The sequence below is a fragment of the Brassica napus genome, chromosome C3, assembly GCF_020379485.1.
Source record: "Brassica napus cultivar Da-Ae chromosome C3, Da-Ae, whole genome shotgun sequence".
Classification (NCBI taxonomy): domain Eukaryota; kingdom Viridiplantae; phylum Streptophyta; class Magnoliopsida; order Brassicales; family Brassicaceae; genus Brassica; species Brassica napus.
This window is the reverse complement of record NC_063446.1, coordinates 13,994,824-14,006,927: the sequence shown is the minus strand read 5'-3', so window position 1 is coordinate 14,006,927 and position 12,104 is coordinate 13,994,824. Positions and strand designations below refer to the sequence as shown.

The window sequence follows — 12,104 nt, the reverse complement described above, 5'->3', positions numbered from 1 at the left end:
TTTTCACTCCATTTCATCATCCAAAACATTTCATCTTCTCTCAAAAAAAAAAAAAAAAAAAAAATTCAAGTCGCTCTCCTCCGATTTTTTCATTTCAAGAAAGATGATTCGCACACTTTTGTTTTTATGTGCCATTTTTATTTGTGTTTCTATTTATGGTTTATTATTTGGAGAATTTACTCCGGGTGAATTTAAGATGAATATCGGTTTAATTTTCTTTACATCGCTTCTCCTTGTAATTGCTTGCATGATTAATGTAAACGGTTTTTAAATTATGAAGTTCATAATAAATGGTTCATTTTAAAATTGCGAAATTCTAAAAAAAAAAAAAATATATATATATATATATATATAGTCATTTTAGACGATGATATATATATATATATCAACGCTTGTCTATATGTAAGAATAATAGTTATTTGATGAATTAAATTTTGCTTATTATACTTTAATATGCTTCATGGTTTAATGGTATTAAGGAAACATACTTTATGATTCATGGTCTAACATCATAAAAGAAATTATTTGTAATCGGTTAGTTTTGTAGTCGATTAGTCTTTGGTCTAATATCATAAAAGAATTTGGATTATATGTTGATATTTACTAATGTAATGGCCATGTTTATATGAGCAAAATTTAAAGTTTTCAGGATTGTGTATTCTCTCGGAAAGATATGTACAAGTTATCAGCCAATTCAGAAACGTGAACAGCTGAAACTTTCATCGCCGATATACTTCTGTTTATAAGATAAGTATTTTATGCTTTATATACAAGTTTAACAAACTTGATTAGATAAATCAATTTGCATGAAGTTGGCAGTGATATAAATTTGTTCATTAAATTGATTGATAGGTTAAACTTTGTTAAAAAGCATGAGAGTAATAATATAGTCTATATAATAATTACTATGAAAGTCTTATTTATTTTCTGATATAATAAGACACCTTTGTTAATACATATTTATATATATTTGAAATATTTTGATTTTATTACCATTTATATTGAGGATTTTAAGTTTAAAGCTTCAATCTAAAAGATCCATAAGTTTTGGAGAATAATATATATAAAAAATGTATTATCACCTGAAGTGATTACCTAAAGCTCATTTTGTATGTTGCATTTAAAGATTACAAGACCTAAAGTCTGTAAATAAAGCCAACTATGTTGGATGTTAAGTTTAAAAGTAAAATTTCTTCAATAAATTTTTTATGATGCATATATATGAAAAATATCTATTGATAAATCACGTCTAGTTGATTATGATTCATTCTCCTGAAGAGAATATGACATTTATACCCTTTTAAACGTGAGCATTGGTCAAGAAAATGAACATAAAAGTGGTTTTAGACGTAAGCATAAATGAGGTCAAGGTCCAAAGAGTTTCTTTATAGAACTCATACTCTCACTTAAAGTTGAGAAAATAAACATGGTAATAAAGAAAAGAAATTATGAATTCATCTGAAGATGAAAGAAAATTTATTGTGTGTACAATACAAGGTAGTAAAAACTTATAGAATGCTTAAAAAGAGGATCTATATGATGCTCCAGAAGTGTACATAGTATTACTGCACATAAAAATTCAATTTAAAGTTTTTAAGAATGCAATTTAAAGTTCTTAAGGTATTGTATTTTTATAAGTATCAAAAGTTAAAAGGATCTACGAAAAATACATAACCCATGTAGGATATAGTGTTGATTAAGAAAATGAGATACATTCGAGATTGATAAACCTGTAGTATTATCATCTCGAGGGGAAGAGTTAAAGAATCTCACTTTTTATGATAAGTCAAACATCCAGAAGATTATGTTTACACTAAAACTAAGATTGATGAATTTTTCTCAAAGTAAATCCATGAGATTTTGAGACACTTATGTTGAGACAATAAGCAAACGAAATGATATATACATTTCAATCAGAAATAATTCTCAAAGCAGTATAAGTATTTTAGAGAAAATATCTACAGCCTCTTATATATTGTACTACACAAAGATTAGTATAATGAAGATAAATGTATAGTAAACTAGAAGTTTACATTTGGCATGAATCAGTTAGACCATTTTGGTTCATTAATAATGCGAATATATAGGTCATATGCATAGTCATATAAGAACCCAAAGATTCTTCCAAATGATTTGACATATGTTGCTTACCCATAAGATAAAAGGGTAATATGGTTTTCACCAGCCAAAATAAGATATTGGCATAAATAACGAAGATGTTAGTGGACTGATCACCCACTATGCATTTTTATAATATTGGTGAATTCACTTTTTAAAGTCTTTAAAGACTATACCACATTCACTGAGATAAGTGCTAAACATTTTGAGCAACACTGGTTCGCATCAAGCCAATAAATATTCACTAGTTCTCCCCATCATTGGTCTAGGATCAGAAACCAATCATTTTCATCTAAGAATGTTGGATGTTGCTCCGCCACACAGCTTCAAATGGAGATGTGTTTTGAAATGAGGTTGGAAATATATGTTGGATATAAATCTCTATTGACACTTAAGAATCCAGAGCCATCCCCGAAAAACATAAGTAAGGCTATACATGAATTCTAAAAGTGAGTTAGTACTTCCAACATAAGGGGGAGAAAATAAACAGCTGGAAAAGAAAATAAGTTGAAATGAATTATCATTGATCCTCGGGCTAAACACAATGTGAAATAGAAGTCCAAAAGATAATTCATTTCAAAACTTACTAAAGCAGTTGCCAGACACGACCCATATAAATATAGTGATCAAGTCACATATACCAGCTGTAAATGCTCCAATAAGAATAAATGTTCTACAAGAAAATTATCAAACTGCTAGTCACGCCTGCAGCGTGGTAAACAGATTGGTTCCCAAGATAAATCCTCGTAAATGAAAAGGAGCATATATTGATAATGGTCAAAACGAGGCAATATAGTTTTGTATGATCTCCAAGAGAAATTAAACATGACTGACGAAAATTCAGGTACCTGAGACAAATGAAGAGATCTCAATAAGTTATGTCATGTATGAAACAAAATGGAACCGATAAGAAAATTGACGTCGATGATATTATACATGCAAAGTAGCAGTTGATATAATAAATGAGAAAGAGGATCATGAAAGAAAGTCTATTGAAAAGTGTACACAAAGAAATGATTGGCCAAATCAGAAAGATGCAATAGACAAAGATATAAACTTCTTGTGAAATAGAGAAGTATTTGGACCAGTAGTCCATACACTAAAAGGTGTAAAACAAGTGAGATGTAAATGAACCGTTGCACACAAAGAAAGATCAATATGAAATTGATTGTGAAGAGACATAATTTCATATGATAGATGCAACTAGTTTCAAGTTCCTTATAGTCTGGTAATAAAGGAAGAACTTGAATAAAACAATCCACTTGAAAAATGTTAATCCCTGAAAGTATAATCCATAAAGGATTGATGATATCAAAATCATGTTCCCGGGAACTCTGCATATTCGATCGAATTGAAACAAACTATTTTATGGGATATATGAAATATTATAAGGTTAACAAATGTATCTATTTGTATTTATCAAGAGATTATAAATCAATAGAATCATGATTTGAATATAATCAAAACTCCTGAAGAGTTATAGAAAAATTATATTTTGAAAGAAAACTCTTGACAATACTATATTGTTTTTATGTATTCTAAACTGGAGATCTAAAACTGAGATGTTATCATAAAGATCCTTAAAGTATTTTATTTAAGACGCTCGTATATGTTTGGTCCTGAAATACCATACGTAAGAGTGTTATTTAAGAAAATTATTAATCTTTTTCATTACTGAAAGATGTAATTTCATATGAAAAGAAAGAAAATCATAATAGTAACTTCTATAGTTACAAATGAATAATTCGTATGTACGAGACGAATTTCTATACGATTATATGTAAGAAATTTTGTTTGAAATCCAAATAGACCAATAAACTATTGTCTAAGTCAAAAGAGAATTATAGACAAGAAGTCTAAAGGCCCTAGATATCATAATAGAAATGAATAGAGTTTATTCTTTTAAGCTTAATTCTCTGAAGAGAGTTGATTGGAATGCATATCCTGAAGATATTGTTTCCAGGGAAAGAAATATGATAGTTAGTGTGGTTGTACTCTTTTTCCTTATCATGGTTTTTTTTTATCCCATTGGGTTTTTCCATGACAAGGTTTTAACGAGGCAACAAAGAACATACAAAAGATAGACACCCAAAGAGAATGTTACAATTTGAGAGATGAAAATCTATCATTGTTCTAAAGGTTCTATGACTACTCATTCGAGGGAGAGCTTACGTAGTTGTACTCTTTTTACTTTTACTACGGTTTTTCCCATTGGGTTTTCCATGACTAGGTTTTTAACGAGGCACCACGTAATACAAGATGGATGATCAAAGGGGAGTGTTATAAGATAAGCATTGAAATGATCATCCACTTCTTTACCAAACTCAAGCACTATGATCATCCACTCCTTTACCAACTCAAGCACTATGATCATATACTCATCAAGCACTATGATCACCCACTCATTTACCAAATTAAACACCATCTTTGTTATTTTATGTATTGTTGTTGACTATAAATACCATCACTCATCTCACTCTTTTGTACACCAAAAACAAGAACAATTATAATCAAAGAATCATTACATTTTCTTCTTCCTTCTTATAATAAACTCTCTCCTTTATACTAGTGTTATTTGCTTTCTACGGATATTAAATTCTACTCTTATTTAAATTTCTCGATACTATAAATTATAAGTTATTTCATAACAGTTTAGTCAATTTAAGAATGGAATGATGCATATAAATCACTAGTATCTACTCTGACTGCATGCCAACGAAAACGTACTGAACCTTGAGTAGCTCAGTTGAAAACCAGTAGATAATTTTCCCGATAAACTTGTCTATCAAAATTGACCGGCGAGTTAAACCGGCTGAAATTAGACTAGAGTTTAGTCTTGAACCCTAAATTCATCATGGTAATCCCCACCATCTAATATCATATTGAGTTATTCTTGGATTCACCCCCTAAGGTGAACCTAAAGGTTCACCAATAGGATTTCATTATTTCAAATTTGATATCTTTTAAAAAAGAAAATAAAATATTGTCAAGTTATATTATGTTTTAAAAAAAAGTTAAAAAAAATAGTAGTTACAGAAAAAAGAATTAAAAAATATATATTTTTAACATCGCCGGCAAAACACTAAACCCTAAATCCTAATCCCTAAACCCTAAACCCTTGGGTAAACCCTAAACCCTTGGATAAATCCTAAATTCTAAATAAAAAAAACACTAAACTCTAAATCCTAAACCATAAACACTTGAGTGTTTTAGTGTTTGGTGATTTTGATTTAGAGTTTAGGATTTATCCAAGGGTTTAGGATTTATCCAAGGATTTCGGGTCTAGGGATTAGGTTTTATGGATTAGTGTTTTGTTGACGACTTTAAAATATATATTTTTAATTACTACTACTTTTTTTTTACCTTTTAATTTTAAAAACATAATATAATTTGACAATATTTTGTTTTCTTTTATAAAAGATATCGAATTTGAAATAATGAAATCCTATTGGTTGGTGAACCTAAGAATAAATCATATTATAAAGTGAACTACTTCCATATTCCAATGTATTCACGTTAGTTTTAAAGAGGTAACTGCATCAATAGCAAAAGAAAATTACAACATAAACATTTTAATCCTGTAATATTTTCATAAGAGTAGGTTGGACATACCGATGACACTAGTTACAACGTCTTGTAAATATAAAGGAATTTTGTTAACTACCTTCAAAAACAAGAGATAAGATCATATGACCAACTTAAAATAAGAGACAAATGAACAAGGCTTGTGTTTAGAAGCATGTGCAAGTAGGGGCCACTTGATTAGGAATCGTAGTTGGTCTAACCGCAACATTTGCATGTGGCCACAACCTTCAAAGTCCCCCCTGATCTTATAATATCATACATACATACAGTTTTATTATCTTGACTGTTTAATTTGTTGTCCACAAATATTATACGATACAAATAAAAAACTTATCTCAAACAAATACTAGAAAATCAAAAACAGTTATGACTATTCTCAAGAATAACGTTGGCCTACATTTTTGACTTTACTACTAGTTATCCAAACAAGTTACCCATTTGGCCATATCTTGAATTTTATGCTCAATTTACGAAAAAAACTATATCATCATTGGATACATACCAGAAATTGATGAGATACATTGGGACTTAACGAGAAGTATTAGGCGCAATTCTCTCGCAAATTGGCATAAGTATATGACTGCCTAATCAATATACTTAGTCGACACACCACTTTTATTAATAGTATCTCTTGCCATTATTATAAAGTCCAAAACTCCTATATATACTCAGTCCCTCCACGTTTGATCCCATATCAGTATCACGATTCTCACCAAAAAAAATCAGATACTCAAAACTGAATTAACCAACCCCCAAACTTTCAAAGTCTAGGCTCCACAAAACAAAAACAAATTAAAATTAAAATGGATACTACATCAGACTCCAAATATTCTATAATCTCAATCTTATCCATACTCACTTTATTATTCTCTCTCCACGCAGCTCACGGAGACGATGGGGGTTGGCAAGGTGGTCACGCCACGTTCTACGGTGGCGCCGACGCTTCCGGCACAATGGGTATGCTCATGAGTCATGACCAATAACAACAAACACGCATGTTAGCTATAATCTTGTGTCTTTTTTCATGCGTTTGTTAGCTAACACGTAAACGTATCTAAATATGATCAGGCGGAGCTTGTGGCTATGGTAATCTGTATAGCCAAGATTACGGGACCAATACGGCGGCTCTTAGCACGGCTTTATTCAACAACGGACTCACGTGCGGTGCGTGCTACGAGATGAAGTGCAACGATGACCCAAGATGGTGTCTAGGTTCTACTATCACCGTCACAGCTACTAACTTTTGTCCACCGAACCTTGGCCTCTCCAACGATAATGGTGGATGGTGCAATCCTCCTCTTCAGCATTTTGACCTTGCCGAACCAGCTTTTCTCAAAATTGCTCAGTACCGAGCAGGCATTGTCCCCGTCTCTTTTCGAAGGTGAGTTATACTTGTACTTATAACTTGAAAGGCAAGTAACCTACTAAACCATTGCAAAAAAAAACATGCTTAACCATTGCAAAACAAACAGTTAAAACATTAACAATGTTCTAAAAACAGATTTAGGTAATGGTAAATTAATTGTTGATGAAACAATTTTCTTAAAAGTCGTTTTAAAAGAGTAAAATCATACTAGATCAGTCTAAACCAATTAAATTAAGTTAAATAGTTAAACAAAGTAAAAAAAAAAAAGATTACGATTAATTTAGTTATATCTTTTTTTTTGACTGAATTAATTATATCTTCTTCCCCATCAATTTATCTGCAATTAAGTGGTCATTTTTCTCTTCCAACTTTATTTTTAGTGTTGGTTCACAGTTTGTCTGATTTTTGCATATATATCTAACTTTTTATATTTTATCAAATATTTAATGTAAATATAATAAATAAATAATAAATAATTTGTTAGCATCTAGGTTCATATAGTTTCGTCAATGAGCAAGTCCTATAAAAAGTAACTAATTAATTACCATCGAGCTATTTCTTAAACGTTGAACTAAGCTAATGAGTTATGTTGTTTTCAATGGTGTATAAATGCAGAGTACCGTGTATGAAAAAAGGAGGGATAAGATTTACGATCAACGGACACTCATACTTCAACCTAGTTCTGATCTCGAACGTAGGAGGATCAGGAGACGTCCACGCGGTCTCGATAAGAGGCTCAAAGACAGGGTCGTGGCAAGCTATGTCTAGGAACTGGGGACAGAACTGGCAGAGCAACTCTTACCTCAACGACCAAAGCCTCTCGTTCCAGGTCACTACCAGCGATGGTCGCACCGTCATTAGCAATGACGTGGCTCCTTCAAATTGGCAGTTTGGACAAACCTACCAAGGCGGTCAATTCTAAACCTTTTTCTGTGCTCACGTGGCTGCATATTGTTGAGGTGGCTCCGTAAACACACCCACCAAGTCTTTTGTCAAAAAAAAAATCACACCCGCCATAGCTTAGCTTTTTTTTTTTCTCTTTTTTTTTTACGAACTGTTGGTTTACTGATTGCCTACAAAGAGCAAAGGTTTTTCATTTGCTTTTACATCTTTTATTGAATTTAGCCTTTTGGCATACTTTGTTTTTCCTTGTAATCCAAAATCTCTTAGCCTTTTAGTAAAATTATCATCATAAATATGTTGCAATCTTTAACTCATTTGAATGTGATCTGAGCCTACTAATATAATATCAAAAACCAGGTTTTAAAATCTTTAGATTGATGCACAACTGGAGATGTTCAGTCCTACAAACGTGAGGGGATGTATTAATTAGAGTATCCCACATCAAAAAAATTGAAAAATTTGTGGACAATATGTATGGTACTTCTCAATTTTTTTTTAACATTGGGTATATCACCATATCATTTCAATTATAAATAATAGTAAACTACATTTAACAAATATAAATTGATGAACAATTTCGTGGATAAACTTTTCGCACCACACTACCACAAGGAACAACAATAAATTACATTTTCTTGTAATTCTTTACTCTTGTAAATAGTTTGTGTGTGCAAGTTTTTCCATCACCGGTACAAATAGAATCTATACTACCAATAAAAAGATGACTTTTAAGTCAAGTCAACGGTTCAAATTAGTTTTTATTTATTTAGTTTGAAAATCCTCATTAATACGGATGGGGATCGATAAAACCCAAGCCCACTTATATTTCAAAGCCCAAAAAGTAAATCTCCACTGTAAATAATCAAATCACTCGTCGACGAGCAGCAGAGTAACCCTAGCAGCAGACGCACACAGCTCACGAGAAGAGGAGGAGTCGTAGTCGCAGCCGCCGAGCAAAGAAGATGGTATACTCACGTTTCAATCTTTCCCTATTTACCGAAAATGTTGAAGAATATTGAGTCGCTTATGGTACGTCAATGGATGCAGACATTCAAGCGCAGGAACGGAGGGAGGAACAAGCACAACCGTGGGCACGTGAAGCCAATCAGATGCTCCAACTGCGGCAAATGCTGCCCAAAGGTACCACCTTTAACAACATTCTCTATTGAGTTTGATTCGATTTGATTCGTGTGGTGTGTTGTATATAGGACAAGGCCATCAAGAGGTTCATCGTCAGGAACATTGTGGAGCAGGCTGCTATTAGAGATGTTCAGGAAGCTAGCGTCTACGATGGTAACTTTGATTTCGGCCATAAAGTTTGGATCTTTGGAATATTTGTGATTGAATCTGTGATTGTAGGGTACACGTTGCCTAAGCTGTATGCTAAGACGCAATACTGTGTCTCTTGTGCGATCCACTCTCACGTTGTTAGAGTCCGTTCACGCACCAACCGCAGGGTTCGTACCCCGCCGCCTCGTTTTGTTAGACGCAAGGTAAATCAATCCCTCACTCACTAGCTCAGTGATCATGTTAAGTGTTGGATCCTCATGTACCAAAGTATATTGAATCTTGCTATAACCAAACTTTGGAGATATGGTTTTGATTACATCTTTAGTGATTCCTGTTATAGTGTAGTCTTTGTTTGCTTCTTGAAGTAAACTTTCGATGTGGGTTTAAGTATGCCACCTGTATCTTCACTTAATCATGTTCATTCAGTGAGACTCTTGTGTTGTTGTTTGATTGAATGAACCTCTGTAAGAATTTTTACTTACTGTTTTTTTTTTTCTTTCTGAAATTTATGATTTGTATCAGGAGGATGCTCCCAAGCCTGGACAACCTGGTCAGGCTCCTCGTCCTGCTGGAGCTGCAGCTGCCCCGCGTGCCTGAAGCCTCTGAATATCCTAGTTTCAGCTTTTTCAAGTTTTATGTTTTGTTCAGATTATTCGTACTAGTACCATGTGAATCTCGAAAGCTGTTTAGTACTTCTTGTTTCGACTTCGTTATATTTTAAACACTTTTGTTTGTTTTTCTCCAAGAGATGATTTGTTTTAACAATAAACTAGATCTCGACCACAGGTTTTTGTTTTCATTTATTTTTATACAAACATTTTGTTTTTAATTCTAAATTGGTATATATTATAATATATATGTCTATCAATTTTTAAAACATAATAAATTTACGGTGTATTTTTTTCATTGAATAGATTGTTTTAATCGTTCACATGTATTTGTATATTCTTCTATATATATATTTTTGGATTATTATTTCATTATTAAAATCTTAACTATATATATAAAGATTAGCAAAATATTGTTTTATTGTCATATTCAAAAATATTGTAACATTTCATAAATTTAGAAAGTTTTTAAAAAATTAAATTTTTCGCTTCATAGATTTATATTATTGAGTAAATAATTAAACATTTAGTTTTTGTTTAGTTTTTAAAATAAACTATATAGTTTAAAATTTGTTTTCATTGGTTTAAGGTAGTAAATATTAATCTTTGTTAGATAATATGTTTTTTGTTATTTAAAAAAAATCTTTATAATTTTAAAAGTTAACATCGACAAATATTTAAATAATTAACATATGGAGGTATATGTATTACAACATTAAATTATATCTATTTAATTTATACTATCTATAAATCTAATTGATCATCTATTGTTTAAATCTAATTATTGATAACCCAATAAAAAGTTTTGGTAGACCCAAAATTTAAATGATAATATTAGAGATTAAATGTAACATGACTTTTTAGGAATATGTCCATTAAATTCATTTAAAAAAAAATCACACATGAATCAAAGTTGTAATAAAATCTTCAAATAAGTAAAACTGTTCAAATCGAATCTATACTAATAAAAGTGACCTTTTGAGGCTCCATAGAGCGTCCACATCAGCGAAAAAAATTTCGCCATAAAGATGACACGTGGCATAAAATATAGTTTTATATTTTAATATTACTAATTTTCGAAAATTATAAATAATATGTAAACATACAGTATAAAAAATGTAAAAACTATATTAAACATATGTAAAATTACCATTTTTCACTTAAAAAAAACCGGCTTATCTCCATAATGTAGCATTACCGTTTTATAAAAAAAAACAAAAGACATTATATATAATTTCGAAAATAATAAATATATGTAAACATACAACATAAAAAATAGAAATACTACATTAAACATATGTAAGATTACCATTTTACATTTTTAATTTTAAAAAATAATATGTAAACATACAACATAAAAAATGGAAAAACTACATTAAACATATGTAAGATTACCATTTTCACTAAAAAAAAAGACGGCTTATCTCCATAATGTAATATTACTATTTTGTAAAAAAAACATTATATATAATTTCAAAAATAATAATAATATGTAAACATACAACATAAAAAATAGAAATACTACATTAAACATATGTAAGATTACCATTTTACATTTAAAAATAACAATAATATGTAAACATACAACATAAAAAAAATGGAAAAACTACATTAAACATATGTAAGATTACCATTTTTCACTAAAAAAAACGGTTTATCTCCATAATGTAACATTACCATTTTATAAAAAAGAAAAAAACATAAATATAACTATTTGACTATTTGTCCAAGTTCTTCTATTAAACATTGCAGTTTTACATTAAAAATGGAAAAAAAACATTAAGATTTAAACATCTATCTTAAAATATAAAATATAGATATTAACTAAATATAAAGTATAAGAAAGAGAAATACTCAATATATAGAAAAATAAATAATAAGTAAATATTATAAATATATAAATATAAGAATTATATATACAATAATAAGTAAATGCACAATTTTTAAAATATTATATACTAATAAAAGGGACCTTTTGAGGCTCCATAGAACGTCTACATCAGCGAAAAAAACTTCTCCCGAAAGATGACACGTGGCATAAAATATAGTTTTACATTTTAATATTACAAATTTTCGAAAATTATAAATAATACGTAAACATACAGCATAAAAAATGGAAAAACTACATTAAACATATGTAAAATTACCATTTCACTTAATAAAAAGACGGTTTATCTCCATAATGTAACGTTACCGTTTTATAAAAAAAAACAAAAAACATTATATATAATTTC

The 12,104-nt window shown here is 30.3% G+C and overlaps 2 protein-coding genes across 2 annotated transcripts; both read left to right on the top strand.

Moving 5' to 3' along the window:
• Positions 1-6,311: 6,311 nt before the first annotated feature.
• On the top strand, positions 6,312-8,277 carry LOC106388165 (expansin-A8). The gene is made up of 3 exons (XM_013828175.3): positions 6,312-6,660; positions 6,772-7,084; positions 7,685-8,277. Exons 1-3 carry the CDS (start codon positions 6,507-6,509, stop codon positions 7,989-7,991), a joined length of 774 nt encoding a protein of 257 aa, XP_013683629.2. The 5' UTR covers positions 6,312-6,506; the 3' UTR covers positions 7,992-8,277.
• A 473-nt stretch (positions 8,278-8,750) lies between these two features.
• LOC106388163 (40S ribosomal protein S26-3-like) lies at positions 8,751-10,007 on the top strand. Its single transcript, XM_013828174.3, has 5 exons — positions 8,751-8,937; positions 9,020-9,112; positions 9,181-9,265; positions 9,332-9,465; positions 9,785-10,007. The coding sequence occupies exons 1-5, from the start codon at positions 8,935-8,937 to the stop codon at positions 9,857-9,859; spliced, it is 390 nt and encodes a 129-aa protein (XP_013683628.1). The 5' UTR covers positions 8,751-8,934; the 3' UTR covers positions 9,860-10,007.
• Positions 10,008-12,104: the final 2,097 nt, after the last annotated feature.

Coding starts and splice junctions, on each gene's coding strand:
- LOC106388165 (XM_013828175.3), top strand. CDS start 6,507: ATGGATACTACATCAGACTCCAAATATTCTATAATCTCAATCTTATCC. Junction 6,661..6,771: donor CGACGCTTCCGGCACAATGG/GTATGCTCATGA, acceptor AAATATGATCAG/GCGGAGCTTGTGGCTATGGT. Junction 7,085..7,684: donor GTCCCCGTCTCTTTTCGAAG/GTGAGTTATACT, acceptor GTATAAATGCAG/AGTACCGTGTATGAAAAAAG.
- LOC106388163 (XM_013828174.3), top strand. Junction 9,113..9,180: donor GCGGCAAATGCTGCCCAAAG/GTACCACCTTTA, acceptor TGTTGTATATAG/GACAAGGCCATCAAGAGGTT. Junction 9,266..9,331: donor GGAAGCTAGCGTCTACGATG/GTAACTTTGATT, acceptor CTGTGATTGTAG/GGTACACGTTGCCTAAGCTG.